The following is a 25311-nucleotide window of genomic DNA, read 5'->3' as shown; positions in this document are numbered from 1 at the left end:
TTCTTTTAATTTTTAGTTAGCCGGCTTAAACATGTCCATTTCTACTCACTGCTTACTTGGCACAAGAAGAAACTTTTTTCTATATCCAAGTAACACTCCTTCATCTTCAAAAATCCACTGGTTGAACTGAGATTAAAGTATAAGCTTTCTTGTGGCTGGGGATTGTTGGCCAAACTACAAGAGAAAAGGACTGAAATCCTGATTTGTACAGATCTGGTAAGACAAGTCTTTGTTCTTTGATTCATTACAAGAAACACTTGCAGAGTAAGTAGATATGTTCCAGATTGACAGCTTTTCCTTGAACCACATACAGGAAGATGCATGGAGGACTGGGTTACCTGAATAATTAGGGTGAGATATAGAGCAGTGAAACTTTGAAGTAGGTAGAACAGAACTCTGCTTGAGATGTGTTATGAATTTAATATCCATATCTCCCATCCTCCAGGCCCCCATCCAATTTTCAGTGTCTGTCAGTGATGGGAGATTATTTTATGTCCCAACTGAGCGATAATAACTAGAACAAATAACTCTAGTAGTAATACTTAACACTATTTCTTTCAACACTTTGAAGGCTTCTCTGTCAATTACTGATCCACCCTGTCTTTGGCTGTAAGAGCTGATCTGATTATAGCATTATATAGCTGCCAGTAAAAGAGGCAGATGATTTAGCGTGTCAGAGCAGTGTTCTGGCTCTAGTACTGCATGGACATGGCACACGCTTGGCTGTGGCAGCCCAAGGTCACGGTAGTGTTACCATTCAGAAGACAAAATGCTGGTTCTGATTAGAAAACCATGGTATGGCATTTTAAAATCTTACAGTAAAACATGGAAAATAATGCTATGTATATAATCTCCATTGAAGAAGTTTAAAAGATGTGTTAGGTAATTTGTACGTGTGGCTATTGATACTGCAACCAATTACATTCCTGAGTGGTTTTACAGAACTCAAACCTCAGTTCTAACCTGATTCTTCCATATTTCTCTGCGTTCTTGCTGGTTCTGGACAGCTTGCTTTGTCACTTTTTCATACAAAATACAGTATTAACATTTTATGTGATTTTGTGTACAATAGTGTTAACCGACCTACACTTTGGTTTAATTTACAATAAGGTTAAATAAAGTTCTACTGTAACTTCATTTGGAGTTTGAATTCTTGTAGAAGTTGTGAAGTTCAGTGTTTTGGGAGTTCCTAGTTAGTGTATTTTTAGGGTTTAATGAGGTTCTGATGCAGCAATAAGCATTGTGGCTGTTTTTTGCTTGTACAGTCATAATTAAAGAAATGCCTGTTTGTGGGATAGAAGTCCTTTCTGCCATTAACTGAACTGATTTATTGTCACACCAAGCAGGTGTTTGGTAACACAGCGTAGGAGCTTCCCTCTGAGGTATGTGTAGCAGAGGCAGTGATGCTTTTTCCCACACAAATACCTGTGGTGCAAACAGGCTGTGTAGGTCCTTCATCCTCAAGTGTGAGATCTGTGAGATTTCAGTGGCCATGTCAAAACACAGACTTTGCAGGTGCTATTAAAATGTTTAATGTTTTTTCCATATTCAGTGATAATATCATACTTTGACTACAAAATACTTATGAAATGCAAGTGATAATCTGTGGTAGAACATTTTTAGAAGTATTATATACCTGTGGATAAAAGAAAATATTACATCACTTGGAATTATAAATAGAATTAGATATACTGGGAATATGCATTCCCCAGTGATGTTCATTTAATTTTTTTTGTAAATTACTTACTAATCAGTTTTATATTTTTAGCTTTATGTTGCTAACATTTAATTTCTCAGTGGAGGAAAGAAGAGTCAAGTCTCATGAGCAGGAGCAGGGCTTCTGCAGCAGCGTGTCATTTTCAAATTCAGTTTTCCTGCAGCAAGTAGTAGCTTTTTTCTTTTTTTTCTCTTTTTTTAAACTTCTCTTTTCCATAAATAACATCTGTATCTATACCCTGTTCAACCTCCATACTGGATAGTAAGATAGAAGGTAGATTTATTCGTAATTTCACTTATACAGGACAGCAGCAGCACATAGCACTATGTGTAGGTTCTCAAGGGAACTCAAGAACTGGAGAAGATTGCGTCAACTCAATGCATTTGCTCAGCCTCTTAATTTTGCAGTTTGAGCAGTTGCTTTTTGAGAGGGGAGGATGAGTTCTGTTGCTTTAACAAAAATAATAATAATCTGAAGTTTAATGATTGAAACATGCAACAGTTGGAAGATTTATGCTTTAGGGCAGTGGATAGAGTGAGTTGTTGGGTAGATGCCTTTTGAATTTCCAATTAAAATGTGCTTTGTTGAGGGCAAATACTGAGTTTTCAATGACAGCTATTTAGTATTAAGAGGTTGTAGAACCACAGAATAACTCAGATTGTAGGTCTGTAATGGAGTCCTCTGCTTAAAGCAGAGAGAGGTGTGGGAGCAGACTACGTTACTAATCACTGAAGCCTTGAAAACCTCCAAGGATGGAAATGGCAATTTGTAACACTGCCTGATTGTCCTAGAGGAGAAATGAATACTCATTTCTGTTTTGGGCAAGGTTGGAGGGAACAGGTGAGCTGGGGAAGGCCCAGATGTATTATGCAGAAGAAGAGAGCAATAGAATGGCATAGGGCAAACCTGCTGTGTTTGCCTGGATTTGCCACCTCTGCCTTGCCTGGAGTGTAAGCAAGCCTTGGGTATACAGGAAAGCAGCAGGCAGTGCTTGGGGCAGCCCTCCCCAGTGAGCACAGGTGGGGACGTGCTGCCACTTAGGATGCTCAGAGCTGCCATTGGCATCTGTCCTGCTGCAAGGTGAGGGCTCAGCCTCTGGCTGCTCCTGCTGTTCCCAGCTATTGACTGCCCATAGGCTTGCTCTGCTCACTTCCCTACCCACAGCCCTGCACTGAGACTTGCTCACAGAGTGTTTTCCCAGACCATTCCCTGCCCCTTGTACACTTCCCCACAAGAGGAGAAGGGAAACAGGGATTTGTTCCTGCTGCTGACAGCAAAGCTCTCCAAAGCCATAGTATAGCCATGGGCACTGGCATACTGATCAGATGTTCCTGGTGACACAGCTAGGACAGCCCATGGGGTGTGAGTGTGAGTGGCTGAGGGGCTGTAGACTCACAGGTGTCTGTGGGGATGCAGAACAGATCCATGCAGAAGGCAGAGGTGTCAATCTTGCCCCCAGAAAGGAGCAAATTTCATCATTCCACTCTTACAGCTGTTAATAAGATGAGAGACAGGGACAGGAAAGGACATCTACAGTAGGCTAGTTCTGATATGGTTGCTTTTCATTTCGAAAAGTAATCTGCTTTTTTTCCTTTCTCTTTGAATGCGCCATTTTCTCTCTATGTTAGATCAGCTGCTGATCGATTTGCTGCAGTGTTTCTTCATTTGCCTACTGGGAAATGGGATGTGAAGTGGAAGCTGCTAAATCAATCAGCTGGAATGTTGCTGGTGTGTTGCTGGTGTGGTTAGCTATGCAGTGGGCTGTGCTGGGGCAGGAAGCTGCCTTTTCACAGCAATTTGGATTATGGGCTTGATATGGTCTCACCATATTTTTCAGCACTCTTTTAATAACTTTTCAAGTATTTCATTACCTTCAATACCAACTCTGGCCTTTCCCTCCAGATAACAGATTGTTTAGACAACCGTGAAATAAAGGAAGTATTTAATTCCGTTGACACTTTTAAAGCCCTCCTATGTGCTATTTTTTCACTGATGCATACATTTTGGTGTTATTCTGGAAGAGAAAACTGGGGGTGAAATGTATGCTTATCTCCAGCTAACACAATTCGAGATATCCTACAATTCTAAAAGCTGTTATAAGCTGTTCTAAAGCAACTGCATAATGACTGCTGCTGAACTTTCAAAAGAGAAGATTAAGGCCCAGTGACTTGGTGCCAGAGCAGCAGAGCTGCTCACGAGCTCATTCTGCGTGCTGCTTCCCAATGAGCTCTAAACAGCGCGTCAGGTTACAGAGCAGCAGCAAGCACCTGCCCTTCTGTCACCCATCTTTCCATTTGCACTGTACTGACTGTCTCACTCCTCCACAGACCTTGCCAGGGGAAGCGGATCCGGCCACCAGCCAGCAGGCAGAAGGCAGCCCTGGAGCAGTAGGACATGGGAGCCCAGCAGAGCTGTCCCCAGGTGGGTGGATGGCTGCTGCCCCAGGCTGATTCCCATCCAGGGAAATGCCTCCCTCATTTGAGGAGATTAATTTGCTTGTAAAATGCAAAGCTGCTCATGAGGGTGTTTCTGAAGCATTACTCAAAATACGAGTTTTATCATACTGAATTCATGAACTGATTTTTGTCCATTTTTTTAAAATGGATCTATCAAAGTTCAGCTTGATGTGGGTTAGCTAAAGGTACTGTTTGAAATAGCTGTTTAAAGGAAATCTCTTCCTGTAATTGGCACGTAAATATACTGATCCTGTTTTCTGAGGATAAATGTGACCTAACCAACTGAGCTTGGCTCTCAAGCATCAATGGGTACCATCACTCCAAGATTAGAAGCACATCCAGCCTTTTCCTGACAGCTGTAATGCACACTGGCTGTTAGCAATGTCAGCTGGCTTAATTACTTGGTCTCATAAATGGAAACAGACCAGCCTTTCAGGTAGGAAAATCATTGCATAGCAGAACAGAGCTTAACAATCTGGAATTCCACCTGGCAAGTCACACAGAAGCTGCAGTCTAGCATTGAACCAGCCAATTCTCTTCTCAACAGTCAGTGGTGAGAAGCTGGGGATGTTTGTCTACGAATCACAAAGCATTTTATCAGGCTCCACAGCTGTGAGGAACACTAAATGTTAAGCACTGATAGCAAAGGAAACTGACTAAGAAAACTGAGCAAATGCAAAAGCTAAAATAGTAAAAGGGTGGATTTTCATTATGTCTGCTTTACAGGGGTAGATGCTGTCCAAGTTTTGTGATCTTGTAGAGTAGGCAATGTGCTTATCTGGGTAGCATGTTAGAGAAGGCTTCATCTCACAGCTTTGGAATGTGCAGTATAGAGATCTGTACCTCAGCAGGCATGTTGTAGGCTGCAGCTCATTTCAGACAAAGAGAAGTAGCTGATACAATAGGGTGGTCCTTCCCCCCATTAAGTGCCTCTGTGCTTTTGTTGACCATGACAGATGTCCCACAGTAGTGACCAAGTGTCAGCATCTACTTTCTGTCAGGTGCATTTCATTCTTAAAGTTTTGTGTTCCTTGAGAGATTCACTTCACTTGTGTTGCGGAAAGGAAATTTAATGTGTGTGTGTATATATATATACACATACATAACCAGTTTATGGGTTCAAAATATGCTCAGTAAGAAACTGGACTGTAAGAAATAAGTCAATATTTTATTTGAAAAAATATCATACCCTAATGACATTCTTTTATATATGTGGGCTAGGTTCAGAACAAAAGCAATTCAAGTCAACTGTAGTTTGTGCCAGCCCTGTTGTGAAGAGCTTAGAATTTTCTCCTAGTCCTGTCCCTCCTGAGGAAACTGCTCCATGTGAGAAAGATGTGAAGAAACCTGAAATGGAGAAGCAGAAGGAGGCAGCGCTCCCTGCTATGCAGGAGGTATGTACAGCAAGAAAGGGAGTGGAAAGTGAAACAAAGGAAGACCTCACGAAGAAATGTGTATTGTGCAAATAGCTGGTTGATATTTCCTCTCTGTGTAACGTTACATCAGGAGTTCCTTCAAAACATGTCAAGAAATGATGCTGAAGGTTGATTTCTGTTCCAAATCCAGTGATCATCAAGTGTCCCTCCTCCTGGAGGAACCTAGAAACTGGTTGGAGCAGAAAAGGGTACTTAGCCTGCAAAGCCCAGTCCCTCCACTGCTGGGAGAGCAAGGCATTCAGAAGGTGAAGCAGTGGAGCTTGCCTGCATAGTCTTCTTAAAGTGTTGAATAAGCACTGGCAGTAAAGAATGGCCATGACCATACTGAGATACATTAATTGTTGGTGTTAAGTTAGAATGAGCTTTGGTGTGCAGGATAGTGTGAATACTGAACTAATGCTTATTTCCAGACTTAATGTTGTAAGTCCACATTGTAATTCTGGAGACAGAGGCTTATTAATCTTTAATAATATTGTTTCAGAAAATAAATAGAAAGGGTTTTAAGTTAACCTTTGATTGTATCTGCTGATTTTTTAATGCAGTTTTCTGTTCCAAAATGTCTGAACAGGTAATGAAACCGAATGCCCTAGAACAAGAAGGGAGTGTAGTATTGCCGTTTTTGAAGAAACTGCCAGAGACCAGCCAGGTCTCTCTGCATAATTCTGATCTGCAAGGTGAGCAAAAAGAAAGGTTGGAAGCTGCAAAGAACTCAGCTGAACATAACTAGATGTGTGTTGTGTTTAGGGGGAAGTGCCTAATTATTGAACTGGAGGTTTCAGGAGATAAAATATTTTATTTCTAGTTGCATCTGACTGATAGAAGTCCTCTGACTTCCGTGATGCAAAGAACTTTTCTTGCTGTTCCCTTTAAATACAACAGCAGGATTGTGACACGGAGGAGGGGGGACAGGATAGGCACTAACTTGCAATTTGTCAAGTTTAGCAATTGTTAGGATGCAATGTTATGGCCATGGCTATTATATTTTATTAGTACTGCTGCTCACAGATGAAAATGGCTTAGTGATTGGTTTTATCTCACAATAAAAATTCCCGGAGATTAATTCTGCACTCAGCTGTAGCTCGTGTTTATAGATAAACAATGCTTGTATCTAGCCATACCTCTCAATTTGATCTGTGCGTATCACAAGTTCCTGCAAAGCAGAACTTTTTCTTTTGCCTTCCTGACAAAGTTTCGCTTGAGATTGGTAATGTTTAGTAGTTTTATTTCATCTTGATTTTAGAGATGCAGACATGTGGGGATCATGAAAGAGGGAGGGAGTAATTATCTGAGGTTGTCTTTGTATGTAGAGGTAATATAATGATTATCAGAGTGCTTTCACGATTGGAATAACTAAAGGTAATACTATTTCGTTTCAAGCACAAATCAATTCAAATACTGGATAGCAGACTGTAGGCCTCCCTGGCATGATCTGAGTGATGCTGAAACACTTGGCTGCTCTCTAGTGTTCACAGCATGTATATTGCAAATAAGATTCCACGATCCTTTAAAATATACATCTCCAATAGTAACGAATGCAAGAGTGAATTAGCACTATTGCTAGAGCTCTCATATTGTGGGTTGGAACTAGATGATCTTTAACGTCCCTTCCAGCCCAAGCTGTTCTGTGATTGTATGATATAGGGTTAGGGGCCATATTGCAAAAGTAGCATTTAAATCTGTACTGTCCATGAGATCTACAAGTCCTTCAAGAACTAGCAGTGTCGGGCCACTTTTTACAAAGCTATTGCAGTAAGAACCCTGCTGGTGGGTCTGATGGCCCATCTCGCCTGTTGACCACACTGTTTCTTGTTCTGACCCTGTGCCGTTCCCGCAGAGCCGCCCCGCGGGGTCACAGTTCCGCTCAGGGTGCGGAATGACTGGCGGCGCTCACGGTTTTTCTCACAGCCAGGTAAACATGATTTGAAGGGCAGAGCAGCTTCACCCCTCCACCGCCTCCAGTGCGAGGCATCCTGAGCCGTGGGGTGGGTGAGAGCCGACAGTCACGGGGACTCGTCCTTCCTCTCACCTTCGTAGAAAACGTCTATTCCTGTTGCACAGTTGACAAAGAGCTGTTGGGTTACGCATTGCTGTGGTGCTCTGGCTTTAGCACCCAAATGGAATCACTTACCTGTAAATATTTCTTCCTCAATTTCTTCAAATCAACCTGATCCAAAGATGTCTCAATAGAAAATGGCAATGGTCCTCTTCGTAACTGTGGCTCTTGAATAGTATAGTTCCATCCTTGTCGCTTTGCTGTGCTTTTTCCTTTCTTGCACAGAGCCTGAAAGGGAAAAGTAGATCAAAGCAGGTAGCACTCAGTGTCCAGACCCTGCTAACGCTGTGGCCAGAAGTAGATGGCAGTAGCTAGTTTTAGAGTAGCATCTGATGTTAGTTACAATCATGCTCTTCTGTATCCCAATCAGAAGTAGTTTTGTTGGTGTTGGGCATGATCTATTTTTCTGGTTTGTTTGCTTGCAGTTCATCTTTGCATTTGGTTGCGGGAGCAAGTAGGAAACTAACATGAAGCTTTTTTGTACAGATACAACGTAGTATTAATTGCAGACTAAGCTCTTTGGGTTCTTTTGCGGTGTTTTATCTTTTCTTTTTTCCTTTTTTTCTTTTTTTTTAATAGCTGATTCTGGCAACAGTGACAAATCAAATGTAAGTACTTTGTTTTTTGCATTGTAGTTTTGGTTTAGAGATATGTATTTAATAAAAATGAAGTTTTTATCCAAACTGTCTTGTAACATCCCCAGATAAGAATGAGAGAGGAAAATTAGAACCCAAATCAAGACGTAATCTGAATCTGTAATGTAAGTCTTCTTCCCTGGATAAAAATGTAAAGCAATTCCTTAGGCTGTTGTGTTGGTAGATATGAAGTGAGAGAATGTATTTTACCTTCACAAATTGCTTTACATGTCGAACAGAAGATTGCAGAGGAAAAAAACAGAAGTTTTTCTTAAATTTGGGTACCTGCAGGCATCTCTGTCCAGCGCTGCTTAGAGCTTTCTTTCAGTTCTTTTTCTTTCTCCCCCCCAGCTGAAGTTTCCCAAGCCTTTCTTTGCAAACCAAATGGTTATTGTCTCACTTAGATACCTGCAGGCAATCCCAAGTGTCAGTGAAGCTCAGAACATTGTCTGCTCACCAAGAGAACCATTATCTAGTTCAGAATTTGCCATTCTAGCATTGCTGTCAGAGACAGACAAGGGAAGTGGTAGCCTTGTGAAGTGTTGAAGTCTAACAGCTTGCTTTTCCTTCACATCAGCGTTTCAATTTCTGGTCCTGGGACCCAGAAGAAGAGCGGAAGCGGCAGGAGAGGTGGCAGCACGAGCAAGAACGCCTGCTTCAGGTAAGGAATGCGATCCTTTTCTTCTACTCCATGGCTCGGCTCTTTCCAGCTGCATTGTTCCTTTGCATAAAAGTTGAGTGTTTCATGTCATGTCTTCCATGCTTGAAGCATTGGTAAGATTGGCTGAACTTTTCAGTATCAAAACGTAGATGACACCTTAATGAATCTGGCAGTATCATGGCCAGCAGTATTTATCAGCACTCCTGTGGATAGGTAAGTGAGTTCTTTGGCAGGTAAATGAGCCATGCACTCTCTGTGGTTTGGGCATTCTCCCTCTCCCACCCCAGGGAATCTGGAAGGTCTTAGTTCTGGGTTCCACTGCAGAGTTCAGCCAAGTGTTAATTTGCCACTATATTTAAATTACCTTCAGTGCAAACTGTTAATTACTTTGAGCCTCTTTCATGACACTGATATTTTATTAACCTTGACTCTTACACAGTTCTTCTTTAAAATGGTAATTTAATTAGCTTCTTGTAGACTTTTGCTTCGTTTACATGTTCTTCTTGGAGAACATCAAACAAAATTTGTACACAGAGGTAGTGGGTTTTTTGTGTTTTTTGTTTGGTTTGGTTTGGTTTTGTGAGTGGAAGAAACTCATTCTCAACAATCACTGTTTTTGCCTGGGGTAGAGTATACAGTAAAAAAAATCTGGTTTTGTGTCTTAGCTGGGAGAATGCAGTGTACCTGAGAACATGAGTTTCCCTGTCTTTAAAATCTCTTTTAAGATCTCCTTGTGCTATATCTTCACATAAAGCTGTGTGAAAACTACTCTCAAGAAATGATCCCATCAAGGAGGAAAAAGAATTGCTTAGCAATTATGAGTTTACCTTCTTCAAAGCTTTACACACTGTTTATAGATCTTTTAAACTTGTGCACACCTTCATCATTCACTAAATTGTACTGGCATCTCTCCTACAGTATTGCCAATACCAGCATCTGTAAAACCTGTTTGTTTCTACGCTACTTTGCTGAAATTGTTAATGCAAAATGCATGCTTAAGTGCTTTGGGATGTGTGGTAGCTTTTTGCAACTCTTAAAACTTTACAACAAACAAGGAATTATTGAGATTGTTTAGAATAAATTTCATTTCCGGCAAAGTGCATAAAAATGTCTAACAAATCAAATTTCTTGTGGTTCCTTTTATTAACTGTAAGAGTTAGAAATTAGTAGGAAGAAGAAAGGAAACTTTTGAGACCCCTGGATGTATCTAATCTTCACATTTGTATTTCACCATGTTTCTTATAAAGCCATTCTTAACAGGCTTATTTTTACTATGGAGGTGCTACAGAATTTACTTCTAATACAGAATGCTTTGTACTCACCTCTATTTGTCTCCACTGACAGGAGAAGTATCAGAAGGAGCAAGACAAACTGAAGGAGGAATGGGAAAAGGCACAGAGAGAAGTTGAAGAGGAGGAGCGTAGATACTATGAGGAGGTATAAAGCTGAAAGGAGGAGGTTATTTATTGACTTTCTTGTATTCAAATGCACTCAGTTATGAACTAAAAAAAAAAAAAAAAATCCCATACTAAGTTAATAAACAAAAAGTCTTTTCAAGTTTGGATTCTCAGGAGAATTATTTCTTTTAAGCACTACCATAGGCGCTGAGGAAAACTATTCAAATATTTAGATAAGTATCCTCAGAATCTCTGCATAGGTGGAGGTGCCTGATTGCTGTGCAAGTCTGGTGAGTCATAAGGGTTGTTTTTGGGTGTGTTCAGGCTTTCCTCCAGAAAGAGCCCTTTGTGCTTTGGCGTATACTTGGTATCTTGGTGGAATTCCAGGTGAAGTTGTCTGCCTTGGGCATCATCATGTAGATGTGCAGTTAATCAGCCTTGTTTCACAAAATTAAAAAAAATAAAAATTGCAGAAACTGTTCAAAGCTTGCAGCTGTAGAGTAATAACAATATCAACAAAAAAATGTTTATTCTGTTATATGTAGGTTGTTATTGCAGGAAATTGGAAAATATCAATGTTGTCTGTCTAATTGTGCATTACACAAATTCATGTGTGATTGATTATCATCTGTGCTTGAGGGTCATACTTGTGTCTTAACAAGAGGTAATTTTTTCAAGTTCTGGAATACATTTCTTATGTTCCAAATGTAATTTCATTTTTTTATATGTAATTTCATTGACTGATGTTGTGACAAACAGTGGTGTCATCCCAACTGGAATATTCTGGCTAGTTTTGGACATCCCATTTCAAAGCAGTAAGATGAAAGGAAAAAGAATGCAAAACATTGAAGTAAATTAAAAATTGAGTTATTACCATTATTCTTGTTAACACAAGCCCTTACCTAGCCATTTAAATACAAAAATGTATTCAAAACTTAATGCTTCTACTTTATATATATATAAATAGGTGACGTTCTGCTTATTTGGTGTTGGTTTTTTTGTTTGTTTGTTGATTTTTTTTTTTTAAGTCTTGTTCTCTTCTGGTTCTCTTTTTTTCTTAGGAACGTAAGATAATCGAGGATACTGTAGTTCCATTCATTGTTTCTTCAAATTCTGCAGAACTCCTCTCCTCTTCTTCCTCTACCACTGAAGGAAATAAAACAGCGGTGAGTTTCTTGTGGAGTCACAAGGCAAGAAAGTCAAAGCCATCTTGAGTGCAGAGTTTCAATCTTTGCTAAAGGCTAACAAAGTCTGGCAACAATGAGAGTAAGAGTATTTTCTGGATCCTTTCCATAGCTGGTGATACCTCAGAGCACTGTAGCTTGCGTACTTTTACAAGCGAAGAACTAAATTCCCAAGCCAACTGCCGTAGTCCCATTTTTTACGAGAGTAGAGGGTGAAACTTTCTTTCTTTTGCAGCTGCTTCTCTTCTTTGACTGGTGCCGTGAAAAAAGTCACCTGTTCAGTTTATTTTACTTACCTTCTCAAAGCCAACAAAATCTGAAGTTGTTTCCCTGCATCCAAAATCATGATTGTAAGACAGTGCTTTAAGGACATCTAAGTTGAGATTGAATCCAGCTTTCTCACTTTTCCTCCTCTTCTCACTGATCATCCTTTCTAGAAAGCAGCAAAACAAATGGAGGAATGTTCACTCTGATTCTCTTATGGATTCTGCCATACAGAATGTTTAACTTGATGTATCTAGCATATAATTGTTGGCTATAGAACAGAGAATGGCACCTCAGATGATATCAGTAGAATAAAGGCAGGATTCCCTGACTTAATTTTTTCCTGCCAAACACACCCACACCCAATAAGTCATCTGTATTTTCCATTCAGCTCCAGGATTAGGCATCCTGTTATGTATCATTTGCCTCTTCTTTCACCCTCCCTGCCTCCTTTTATCACTCATCCCTGAGCACAGTCAGCCATGGCACTTTTTCCATACGGCTGTATATGGTGGTAACTTCCTGCGTGGACTTACTTACACCAGGTTCCAGGCAGTGCTTGCACTCAGAAGTGAAGCATCTCATGCTGTGGTTCACACAGGCTCCTCTGCTCAGGTATCATCTGCTGTGGTAGTAGTACTTTGAAAGTAGTACTGGTGTTTCCATTTGAGGATGCCCAGAGCATGTGAGTAATGTTCTGCCCCAGGCTGCAGAATTTCCATGATCATGGGCTGAGGCACATTGTAAAGATCTTCTAAAGTAAGGTCTGTATAGCTTCTCAAATTCATTCAAGCTTTTCTGCCAGATGGGAATTTTACTTGGTTATCTTGAGTGCTGTCTCATACTTGGTCAATATATTTAACTTTTTGTTTCACATTCCATTTAATATAATTATTTTATGATTTTAGCTTATTTGTTATTTACAATGCCACAAAATACCTAGGTGCAGCCTATGCTGTTCTCATATGTGTGCTAATGCTGAGTTCAAGGGAGGCTCCTTGTTCCCTCTCCTGCTGTTTTCTAGAACGCAAGTGATTCAAATGGCTCTCCAGAGGAAGGCAAACCAAAAGAAGTTACAAGGCAGAAAAAGCTGCTTTGGGAACAGGACAGTATGCCATCTCTGAAAAACAAGGAAAATGAACGCTGGCAAGAAAAGAGGAGGTATGGACCTCATGGAGCTTTCTGTTCTGTAGAGTTCTGGGACATCACATTTGCCCATGATTGATGCTGGAGCCTCTGACCTCTTTGGCTTGATGTTAGGTGTAATACAGCCTGATCAGACTTACACATGTATGGCCATACACAGTGCTAGTATCAGAAACCTCACTGTCTCAGCACACTGCTTTGTTGAGAGGTTGTCACATCATCCAGATCAGAATTAGATCTTACAGCTTAGGTAGCTTAGGTAGCACAGACATCTGTGTATGGCACTGCACTATACTTCGCATGTGAATTTCACAAGCCATTTGGATGAATGGAGAAGCAGTAGCTATTTTCGCTCAGAATCTTTCTGAGATTACCTGGTTACCTTGGAAGTGCCATATTCAGACTTGCTAGATGGTGTTCAAAGTCCTGGTCTTCATCAAACTCGTAAACACAGCTTTTACAAGAGAGGCATCTGGTGATGCTGAATAGCATATAATTAACACTGAGAAAAGCTGTTTCTGTGTCAAATAAGCCATTTTCCACAAATCCAAAGTGATTTCTAGTGCATGTAAGTGTCAATGTATGAGGGAGGAAGGGCACATGATGTGTTTAGACTCAAACTGACTCCTGACTGTTACCCATTGGTTTGTCAGCGCTGACCCAGAAACAAAAACTGTGCATGTAATAGACTTAAATTCAAAAGTCTGATTTTACCATTATCCCGTTGCTGGATTTTTTTTGTTGCTTCATCTATACATCTATATACTTTTCTTAGCAGTGGAAATAAGGTGCTGCCAGGACACCCAGAGATGGGTATCTTGAAAGGAGGTGACCAGGATCACCAGGTGCCGGTGATGGAGCGCTGCTCGCCTGCCCGGTTGAGTCTGCCATTGACTCAGGGTGAGAGACGTGTGCATGTATTCTTCTCCAAATAGGAATCTTGTGGGTATTTATAGGGGTTAGCAAACTAACTCAGAGAAATTCAGAAATTGCAGTACAGTTATTTCCTCAAAATGAATATCTTGGATTCAAGAGTTGTTTTCTGTAAAGATAAGTGTGTTGAGGTGAAATTTAAAATCTTATTTACATCAGCAATTAATGCTTTGACTGTAGGTAGAAATCTCATTTTCAATAATTTCATTTGGAGTTATTTTCCATCTGTTATATAATCAAAGACATACACAGAATTTATCTTAATACATCTTTTTTGAACACCCAGAGATATTGCTGGTTTGGGAGTGAAGGAATTTCTCCAAGGTCTTATTGTCAACAGGGTCACCCTCAAAAAAGGGAAAAAGTGAACTGTGAAGAGAAAATGAGTAGGACAAAGTATAGGAAGCAAATGTAGATTTTGAAAGCAAGTTTTTAGGTCTTTGTTTTCAGTTTGGCATAAAAATTGATGATGCTAGGAAATAAACTGTCTATGGATAGGAAAGATTTCTATATTATTACTTGTTCCAAATGCAAATTCAGTTTATTAAATTTAACAGGTTTACTCACCTTGTTGCAACTTTATTGTGTTCTTAGTGCTCTGGTAAATGTTGCTTAAGTAAAGAAAACAGAAGATGCTGCCCAGCAATCCATCCTTGTGGTTTTGTAGTTGTGATTAAGCAAAATCCAAAGATTTGACAGCTTAACATCTGCTAATAAGGCTTTTTCTAGGTTCTCTTCCACAGCTTGTTCCACCATTAGTATTCTGATAGCTCCTTTCTTTCCCCTTGACACATCACATCTTGTTCTCTCCTTAAGATATTAAACAATCAGGATTAGGACTTTTTTGACATTGATATCAAAAGTAGGTAATGGGCCTTTCATCGGCCCCAGTACAGCTTTTCTTCTCCTCTAACCCAGCTGGTTGGTGCTTTGAAAGGTAAGGCCCTTCCTGACCAGTGAGCCACAAAATTGGTCAGGAAGGATCTGCATGGCATGCTCATCTCACAGGCGGGATGCTCAGCTGCCTGTGCACTACGGTTCATTGCGTGTTGCTGTTGTCACTGAGCCTTATGCACCCACCTGAAACATAAGTAACTTAAGTGAAGTAATAGAAACAGCAGTGCTTTCGAAGAGGTGTGGGTCATCTGAGGGGAGGTTTGGGAATGTGAAAATACTCCACGGCGTGTAACTGAAAGCTCCTGGCGCTTTCTTACAAGAGTCAGGATGGTTGTCTTCACCTCATTCCGACTTTACCTCTCACATGCTTTATGGTGCGCCCACGAGTTGTACTGGTTGATCAGCACTGACAAAAGCACTTTGTTCAGCACTGAGATGTTCCCACCTCCCATTTCAGATGTCCCATGGAACCAGCAGCTGCTGATGAAGCAGTCCCCGCAGCGCGCAGAGGACACCCGCCAGAGACCGCTTCTGGGGCAGCAGCCGAGCTCCACAGGGGAAGGGAGGAGGTGAGGATATAAAAAAAAAAGGTTATTGTAGAGTGTGAGGAGTCGTTCTGGCTCTCCTCTATATTCTTGCTCAGCATTCTCTGTAGGTTTAGTTGGCTCAATAAAATCTGCCTCATTGAAGTCAGTATCTGAGGGCTTCTTCCCCAGCTTCTAAACACTCAAAGATTGTTTCATTCCAGTTCTTCAAGGATTATGACATTTAAAAGGAGACATGTAGAGAGTAGTATTTTCTTTCTCCTGCAAATTTTGGTTGATGAGGTTTTTTCCTTCTCTGATACTTTTCTTTCTGGTTTTTGTGTGTGTGTGTAAGTCTTACTGAAAGGGAATGCCAGTTCTTTCACTAAACAAGGTATATATTTGCCTAATATTTGGAAATTATCTTTAGTTCTTTAATCTGTAAACAGCTTTAAGCAGTGAGAGTTTGAATAAATTCTGTGGTTTCTGATAACAGAAAACACACGTGACTTTTCTCAACAAATTCTTGCAAGATAGAATGGGTGCAGATTGAAAGTCACTTTGCAGTGCTGATTGCATTATTTTCACTCAGTGAAGGGCACAGACCCTCTGTCAGTGACCCCACATTCATTCTACCAGTGTGCCTCCGTACACATCCTGTTGGTTTGAGCCTCCATCATCAAGGTGTGAGGTGTGTTGTGTTAGGTGGATAGGAGTCAACACGTGGATGAATACCTTGTGAGCAATAGTAAGCAAATTGAAGTGCTGAACCAAAACGTGTGCTGTTTTTCATTGTATCAAAACAGCAGGGGACAGCAAATTTACACCTTGTTTTCCTTAAACAAAATCTTTGGAGCTGGGAATTCTGAGATCCATTCACAAGAATTTCTCAGTGCAAAACCTCAAATTTTGCTTGTTTTTCAGTTGTAGCAATACATTTTCTCTCCTTTGCTTTAGGGCAGGCTGTCATGAGAACTTTCGATCCGGGCCATCGTCTCCCTGCTCACCTGCTGCACCAAGTCAGTCACCCAACAGGTACAAAAGGTCAATAAGGAGTTCTGCAGACTGAATACATCTTGTGGTCACTGGTGAACTGCTACAGTGTAAACTACGTTTGTGTTATGTAGATGCACTATTAATTCTTCAAGTGTTGCAACTCATAACCATCTACATAATAAATTTGCACTCCCTCTCCCTTATTTCCTGCCTACTTCAGCAGTCTTGTTGTGTTTTAAAATAACACAGTTCAAAAAGCAGCTACAGGACTACTCGATCATTGAAACTTCAGTGAAGTTGAAATGGGATAATATAAGCCCCATTCAAAATAGGCAGTTAAGCATGAGCTCAGAGCAGTTAAGCCAAAGGATATTGCCTTTACTGTGAATAGTCACATGCTCAGGAGTAAGTTGTGTCCCTGATTCTGTCAGGCAATGAGCTGTGCATTTTGCAGTGAATAGATGTTCCAGCTCTAAATAGATAGCAACTGTAGCTTGACTGAATCACTGATAATTTCTCATGTATTAAATCAATTGGTTTATTAAATAGCACAATCATACAACACAGAAAACTTAGAAAGACTTTGTTTTATTTAAACTACATTCTTCTTCAGGCTTGATAGCCATTGTCATTGTCATGAAACTGTTGGGAATTCTTAGTGTTAGTAATTTCTTCATTTCTTTTCTGATAGTAGCTGCAGTTTTGGTGGTATTGCACATTGTTTATTGCTACACATTATTGCTAATCACGATAGCTAGTTCATAGTATTTAGAAGTTATAACTTGACCTGTCTCCCTTTCCTAAGATCTTCTCCTGAAATAAATCTGAGTTTTGAAAATAATGGATAAGATGTAATTAATTCTTACAGTAAAATGTTAGAAAACTTCCTTTAAAACGTCCTTTAAATTTTTTTCCCAATGCACTTTATTCTTTCATTTGACACTTGAGCTTGGCTGTATAGTAACTCTGATAGTGGAAAAGAAGTGAAGGCAAAGGTGAATTCAAAAATAAGGCAATGGGAGCAGAGTGCTTCTGTTTGTAGGGAGGAGAAGAACCCAAGGAAGTTATTCTATAAATAATAAAAAGAATGAAACATGAGAAGACAGTGAAGTGCCTATGCTACCCAGTATATGTGATGGGATAAAAAATGATAAGTGCAGTCGTGACAGTGATGAGGTGGAAGCAAATGCAGTTTTCTGCTTGTGATGAGTCTTTCTCTGCATCTATCTCTTCTGGAAAAAAAAAAAAAAAAAAAAAAAAAGTGGCTTTTTAATCGTGATGCAGACCAGATCTGCCTCTATTGGTGGTTCATGAGGTTGCTGCACTGGAAACTGGAAGCATGATATTGTAGACTTGCTTATCTGTGTACAATTTCATCAAAACATCTCCTCAAAGTTCTTGACATATCCTGAAGTTTCTCTCTTGGTTTCAGCCCTGGCTGAAAAAAAACTTGCATGACACGTAATGACAAGAGATCCCAGTTGTTCTCAGGTTCATGTCACCAGATGAACAGTTCTGGCAGGCTAGCACACAGGTGAGAAGGGAAGAGCATGAAACGCAGACAAGTGTACACCTGCACTGCCATTGTGAAAAAAAGTGTGTGGGGCCCAGCTGTCATCAAACAGTTGATCTATTAGAAATGTCTAGACAGGACTGAGTCTGAGGTGAAAGTTGAAGTATTTTCACATTGCAGATGGAAATCTGACTTCAGCTCTAATCTAACTACTTGCATTAAACAGGCATGTAGCTGCAGCACCATAGGTTAAAATGAGTTACTAAGTGCTGAAGCCTGGTCTGTGTCAACACAGTTATGCTGCTGCTGTTAACTTAGCCAGCTGGTTGAGGTGTAAGACAGAATTCCTGCCTTCTGACTTGCATAAGGAAACCCATTTGTAAACAAATGGAGAAAATTCCAGGCTGAGAATCTGAGTCAGGTAATATATGTGAGTATCTGTTCTGATATCTTCATCATTGACTGAATCCTGCTAAGACAACAGCATTATCTGAGTGTGAAAAAGCTGAAAAAATAAAATAAAAGCAAAGAGGCTTGCATTTCCCTTGATGTAGCACAGCATGCTTATGGGGAAATGGGTTTGAGCTCCTGCACACTTAAGCATTTGAAGCCCTCTACTTGGTTGGCTGTGTGGCAGATGTGGAGGCTAACTCAGCAAAAGCCTGCTTTGGTCCCAAAGCTCAGTCAGAATCCTTATTTCAAAGAATATTTTGAAGCATGTGTGTCTTCTGTTAAATAGTTTTTTCCAGTAGAAAAATTCTAAATGATTGAGGGGTCAATGTGCATCTCTGATGTGCACCTGCCCCTAGTGCTTCTTCCTCTCATCATGTCCCTCTCCTTAAGCACTTGGTTGTGTTTTAGTTTCTGTTCTGTTTTCTTAAAGCAGTGTTTGTCTCCTAGGTCTGTCAGCGGAAAGAAGCTTTGTTCCACCTGTGGGCTTCCTCTTGGCAAGGGAGCTGCCATGATTATTGAAACGCTTGGTCTTTATTTCCATATTCAGTGTTTCAGGGTATGTCTCTTACTGTGTCCACCTGCACAAAATCTCAAGTCATCATTCAGTGTGAGGAGAGAGTGTGTTGAGGTCTACAGATGTGGAACTGGAAAAGAGAATAGAGGACCTGCATGCTTGTTACACTTGTTTATTTGTGGACAAGTGAAAGTAGCATTAACTGTAGCTAATGTGTTTGTTGTCAGACATACTAGTTAGATTAAACCTATCACTTAGTAAGTAAACTTAGCTTTGCTTGCAGAGGGAAGCATCTAATGACTTTCCAGTTATTTTCACAGAAATACTTTGTGACTATGTCTCAAGTAATGACTCAAGATAGTGTTAGCTACATAACTCAGAAAGTGTCCCGTGGGGTTATCTCTATCCCAGTTGATACTAACTCTTCGTGAAACCTTAATTTTAGGTATCTACTTGGAATAAACCTCTGGCCTTTCTAAGCTTTGTCCTGCACACAGATTGGCTCCAGAATGCAACGTAAAAATCAGATGTCCCTTAAAATTTCTAGACTTCATTTCTGTGTGAGTGGTGACTGCTGAAGTCCAGTCCTAAAATACTATTTGGTCTAAAGCAAACTTGTCACTGGTTTGCACTGCTCCACAGTGGGCTTCACAGTGCTCCACTATGGGCTGGGTTTTGGGGGGGTTATTTTTTCCCACCATTCTCAAAACTTTTGGAACAAAATCAAAATGTTGGGAGGGCTGTGACAGACATTAGGACGTGATCTCTTGTCCTTTACTGTGCTTCAATTGGCAGTGCGGCATTTGCAAGGGACAGCTGGGAGATGCAGCAAGTGGGACAGATGTCAGGATTAGAAATGGTCTTCTGAACTGCAATGATTGTTACATTCGATCCAGAAGTAAGTACCAAATCCTGTTCTACAGTCTCTGTGCATTTTTTTTTTCCTGATTTCACAGTGAATTCTAATAATACTGTTTCCACACTTTTAACTGATGGGCTTTTCTCCTCCTAGAAGTGGTGCAACTCAGGCATAGCTTTGCCTTTGGAAGGGGAACATCCCAACCTTATTTTAGACATCCTCTTGTAACATAAATACTTTCAAACCCAGTAAATGTTGCCCAGAGGATATCTGTCCAGCAATATTAGGCTTAAAGGCCGCTCCAGTGCATAAACACAAGCTTTATACTGTGCACACACACACGTATGCCTGGAGGCTTGGATCTGTCACCTCAGGTGAGACAACACAGATACTTCCACTAGGTCTAGGACTCTGCACCTTATTTGGTGAAGTTCCTTCTTTTTTTTTTTTTTTTTTATGTCTCTAAACATCTATTTGTAGAGAAATAGGTGAGGGAAAATATGAGAAGTTACAGATAGTTCCTAATAACTAATCCTTGTGGTGGGATCCCCAGACATGTAATTTGCTGCAAGTATTGAAGACTGAGACAGCTTACTGCCTGTCAAAGAAATCTTAATGTGTTTTTCAGTCCTGGAGTCAGTCACTTGAAAGTTCTTTCAAGTCCTGGATTTCTAAGACTTGTTACCAAATTGCTGGAGCATTTTGGAAGGCATAGAAAAAAGTCATGGGAGTAATCGTTGCCCTCCTGTTACCTGTCAGTGTTCTATGTATACACCTGTGTATGCCCAGCTGTAATTGAGGAGTAGGGATATAGAGCACTTTTATCCTATTTCTGCTGTTTCTCCTCCTCTCCCTCCAAAGCAGTAGACGTCCAGGAGTCGGGAAAGTACCTTGATTTTTTTCTATCAGGTATTTCATGTCAGCGACATTTTCCCATCAGCAGGGCTAGGGGGTGCTGTTGTATAATTATTTCCCTGTTGTTTTTTAAATTCTACTGTGAAATGTTAGTGATTTTTTGTGTTAGCAGTTTAACCTAGTGCACTTAGAAACAGTTTTTCCCTTGAGTCTTGATACCATAAACCTCCCTCCTGTAGGTCATCATCTTTATAATGCACATTTAGACATCTGCATTTACACGAAAAAGAGAAGAATGTGATAAAAATCATATTTTTCTTCATAATCCTTTTTGTTTAAACAAGAATTGAGGTCCCATAAGGATTATATATCAGCCTGTATGCTGTAGAAATCATTCCATCATCATTTCTACTGCAGCATTGCTAGAAGAGGCATCACAGAAGTGATGTGCAGTGTTTTGTGCTGGGAGATTTTGCATTTGTGTGTTTTGAACAGAAGAGGAATCAGGCTGATGACTGTGGGAATAGGTTTTGTGGAGATGGATACTTCCTGAAAAATAATAATGGCAAAGGTTTGGAGTCTTTTTTTTCCTGCAGACTGCCTCTTTGCGCTGTGTCTGGGCCTCGTGCAAAATCTCAAAAACTGGTTCTTGAAGACAAGCTCAGAGTGACCAGCTTTGATGTCATGAACCTGCAAACATGGTTACTCTCTCATTTTAACTTAAATTTGATGAACTCCACTTCTGAAATGAAGAACAAACTGGTGCAATGCTCATATGCTGCTTTCTGGTTCCACAGAGTTTGCTGCTAAATATAAAATGAGTTGCTTTCCTCTGCCTGTTCCCTCAGCCGCCACAGCAGTGCACACAGCTGGTGATCTCTGACAAACCCATGGTTGATCAGTATTGCTCTGAAATGCTTATGGACATCTCGGTGAAATATTTTGACTGCCAGCATCTTGCTTATTTGAAACCGGGGGTGATTTTTTTTTTTTTTTTCAAAATCAAGCGTGAAACACCTTTAGAGAAAAATGCATTAAAGATTTTATAGCAGCCCAGGGTATATTTCTGTTTTCTAAATGAAAACGGATAAGGGATTTTGGTAGATTATATCTCTACCCCAAAACCTCCCCACGGCAATTACTGAGGGGAGCTCAATATTGAATGATAAACATACAAACAGTTACAGATTTGTGGATGTTGAAGTCAAAGGCAAGCAGCAAATTGAAGAGATTCTCTGTGTGGCCAAGTGACACGAGGGCTCTGTATTGTCAGATAACACAAACCAGGCACAGCTGAAGATGACTCATCAGCCCTTTGCTTCACTGTTTTGCCACTGCAGAGCCTAAAAGTAAATGTACCCCCAAGTACTTCCAGAGCAAATGAAATAAAAGTGCATGCAGATCGCAAATGGCACGGAATTCTTTGCACTTAGTGCCCCAACTTCGCGGGAAGGAGGAGAATCAGGGCACAAACAACACATATTTCCAGGTGGTTTTTTTTTTAAATGATAGAATGATGGAAGGAAGAAAATCCTTGGCACTCCATTTTCTTCAGGAAGAATGTTTGTTAACGTTTGTAAACTAACAACTTTGTTTTGTTTTGTTTTTCCAGCTGCTGGACAGCCGACTACATTGTGACATGACTTTCAGTGCTAGTAACTTTCAAGAAGGAACTCTCTTCTCACATGTATCGGCTGCCTCCAGACAATCATCTGTAAGAGCATGAATTCATGGACATCGTGGCTCTCGTCTCATTTTGAAAAACTCATACAAGTGCTGCACCTGCTCCCTTAAAATGCAATATGTTGGTTTTCCCTTTCTTAAGAAATTTGCAAAATATGTATGACTGTATTTGTTAAGGCAAAGCCTAAGTACTATAACAACAACAACAAAATCCCACCTTTTCAGGTATGTTTATGATTTTCAGTCTGTTACTTTGTTTTCCTGAAAGTAATAAGAAAATAAACATGCAATAAAGCTGTTTTGTGTTAACATTTCTAGGAATTAAAATTTTGAGTTTACAGAACCTTTATAGAATATGCCAAGTTGAGATGAGAAGTAATTTTAAGATAGCATCTAATCAGTGCATTTGAAAAACTAAGCATCACAGCACATGACTGCTCTGTTATAACTGAAGCTATAACTTTTTTTATACAGAGACTAGTTTGATAATACATCCTGTAATTCTGAGACGTTTTGTGTTTATATTACCTTCAGCAGAGGGTAGGAGTTATACAAATAAATTATTGCACCTTTAGCAATAGGATTTTTTGTTTGTGTACCTCAAGTAATGTTCATGACTATAGCTTGATATTCTCTCAAATAAAGATTTCTTCATTAAACCTAAAGACTGTATACCATTAACAACTGCAAGGTTCCCATCAGGAGCAATCCTCCTCAGCAGGTTCAGAAGCCAGTGTTGCTATGAGGTTTAAGGACGGGGTGATGCGAGGGGAGGCTGCGGAGTGGGCGGACACAATGTCTTGTGGGTCTGTGAGCTGCAGTGCGATGGTTACAGGGAAGCTTTCCTGGTTGTGCAGCACACCGCTGAGGGGCTGAGTTGTTCTGAGGTCTGCTGTTCCACTTGCGTGGTTGAAATCTCATGGGGAGAAATACGCGTGTGTTTGGCCCTCTCCAGAGTCCTTCCATTAGTTCAGCACTGAATTGCACAGCTGTGAAGCTCTGTTTTCCATATATCCTCCCAGACAAAATGAGCAAAACCGACGAGCGTGGAACGCGGGCACGGAAGCTGATAGTGACAGGCAATGGCTTGCTCCAGTGTTTGTTTATGCTTTTTGGTGAAGTGTGTGCTCCTTGTGAAGTGTTCCTGCAGCTTGTGGAAACAGCAGCCAGAGCTGTGTGAGCTTGTCAGAACGCACAGATGAATTTAGATGATGTTGTGGTACAGCTGTAAAATAGAAAGGAAATGCTCATTTGCAGTATCCCATTTTAGCTGTTTGCAATGCAACTTAAATAAAAGGAAAAACATCAACTTATTCTGCCTTAGAACTGTGATTAAGTTACAGAGATTTATGTACGTACTCATTCATTTGCTTTTGATTTGCTGAGAAACGGAAATCAAGTTGTTATTAGGACAGCAATAATTTGGGGTTGTAGCATAGCTGACAACGATTTGTTTAAACAAAGGCAACTGCTTGCATGTGAGTTGCACACCGATTGAGAACCGCGTGTCGCTGCCAACACGCACACAGTGCTGTCAGCTGGGGACATCGTGGCGATGGGCTGGGAAGTGTCGCTTCCTTAAACTGTGCCTTAGAAAACATGAAGCTGTTGCACACCGTCAGCGATGACTCATGGATGCAATATATCCCAAACCATGAAGTCCTTCATGGGCTTCACCTGGGGAATAATTTTTAAAAAACTGAAAATCGGAAAAATGTTTTGGGAGTAGAACAGTGAAGCCCAATATTTTGATTAACCCTTGGCGTGATTTATTGTTAGCAGGTTTTGATAACCAGCATGTTTACCCTTTGCATGTGGTCAGCGTAATGTTTTCCTGCAGATAATGCATAACATGAAAATGCAAAAAGCAGATTTTATAAACTGCTTCATTCATCTGCACAGTTCCATGTGCTGCATTAAGGGTATGTGAACATACACAGTGCCTGGGCCTAAGTTTTGAAGAAGACCTTTAATGCATGCTTGTGTGTCTGTTTGGTCCCAGTCACCGCTTCCCCCCGTGCTGTAGTGTAGGTGTGCAGGAGAGCTGGTGTCACAGATGGGGTGTGCTTATCCTTAACCTTATGAGGAGAGCCCCAGCTGTCTGGAGCATGCATGGGACTGAAATGCATGAGCAGGGATTGGGCACAGTGTCTCTGGGCTGCTCAGCTTATCCCATGTCTGTCCATAGTGTCAGATGTGCATGCTGTCGTGAATATGATGGTATGTAAAGCAAAAAGAAGCAACAGAGTCCTTAGGCTTCAGATTTTCCCCTAGTGAGCATCTGTTCACCAGCACAGAATAATTTTCAACAGTTTTCTAAATCGTACTTACCAACAGCTTACATTTGATTTGTATTTCCTTTGGAATCTTGCATGGCAAATTCATTCAGGCTTATTTCTTTTATTTCCATTCTTTCCTGTTTCAACACACGACTATGATACATTTCTTATCAGGAACTTTAAGCACAGAAAGAAAATAACGCTTCACAACAGTTGAATTACAATGTAAATGCATTCGTTGCAAAAAGGATTTATTATTGCTAAGCACGTACAACGTATGTAATGGGCTTTAAATGTTTCAAAACTTATTTAGCCTCTCATTACTCCAGAAAACCTGACCAGGTGTCATAGCCCATCTGTGTCCCACTGCCCCTCTCTCCATGGTGTGTTTTTCCTTACTTTGCTGCGTAGTGTTACTGACACTGCACATCTGTAGTTTCCAATCAGTGTCCCAAAGGTCAGTGCACTGGAGGGGACCATCCTACGTGCGTGTCCAGACAGGGCAGGGATTGCTGTCCTTGCTGTGCTGATGATGAATACCATTTACACTTATCTTTCCTTCTTTTTATTTATTCTAAAATGCCTCTGGAAATTGGGAAAAAATTGTCTAAAATGCAACAGCTTTTATAGTAAATGTATGTTTATAAATAAAATGTTGATTACCTTTGGTGGTGTCACTTTACTTCTTTTAACTAACTTGCCATGCTGTGTGTGGTGTATTTGTCAAATGGGACTGTGGGGTGTGAGCATCCCTAAGTAAAAAGCAGCCACATGGTTGGTGTAGGCTGAGCCTCCCAGAAGTGGAGTGGGATAGGAAAGGAGGCACACAGGGGAAGGACACAGCTCCAGGGCTGCC

At 40.5% G+C, this 25311-nt stretch overlaps 1 protein-coding gene across 9 annotated transcripts in view; it reads left to right on the top strand.

The window, feature by feature from the left end:
- LIMCH1 (LIM and calponin homology domains 1) overlaps nucleotides 1-25072 on the top strand; it is a 164656-nt gene extending 139584 nt beyond the window's left edge. For 6 of the 9 annotated variants that reach the window (XM_090139509.1, XM_090139506.1, XM_090139507.1 and 3 more), the window contains 14 exons: nucleotides 4045-4138; nucleotides 5395-5567; nucleotides 6178-6283; nucleotides 8242-8270; nucleotides 8875-8958; nucleotides 10303-10395; nucleotides 11417-11521; nucleotides 12828-12964; nucleotides 13725-13849; nucleotides 15237-15348; nucleotides 16261-16347; nucleotides 18713-18821; nucleotides 19575-19677; nucleotides 22106-25072. In XM_090139509.1, coding sequence (XP_089995635.1) covers nucleotides 4045-4138; nucleotides 5395-5567; nucleotides 6178-6283; nucleotides 8242-8270; nucleotides 8875-8958; nucleotides 10303-10395; nucleotides 11417-11521; nucleotides 12828-12964; nucleotides 13725-13849; nucleotides 15237-15348; nucleotides 16261-16347; nucleotides 18713-18821; nucleotides 19575-19677; nucleotides 22106-22131 — 1383 coding nt within the window. In that variant the 3' untranslated portion in view covers nucleotides 22132-25072. The remainder of the gene's footprint in view (nucleotides 1-4044; nucleotides 4139-5394; nucleotides 5568-6177; nucleotides 6284-8241; nucleotides 8271-8874; nucleotides 8959-10302; nucleotides 10396-11416; nucleotides 11522-12827; nucleotides 12965-13724; nucleotides 13850-15236; nucleotides 15349-16260; nucleotides 16348-18712; nucleotides 18822-19574; nucleotides 19678-22105) is intronic. The other 3 variants (XM_090139511.1, XM_090139504.1, XM_090139505.1) reach the window with 3 other exon arrangements.
- Nucleotides 25073-25311: the final 239 nt, after the last annotated feature.

Source organism: Phasianus colchicus, chromosome 4 (assembly GCF_987193195.1).
Source record: "Phasianus colchicus chromosome 4, bPhaCol1.hap1.1, whole genome shotgun sequence".
In the NCBI taxonomy this organism is placed as follows: domain Eukaryota; kingdom Metazoa; phylum Chordata; class Aves; order Galliformes; family Phasianidae; genus Phasianus; species Phasianus colchicus.
This window is presented reverse-complemented; position numbering and strand designations above follow the sequence as displayed.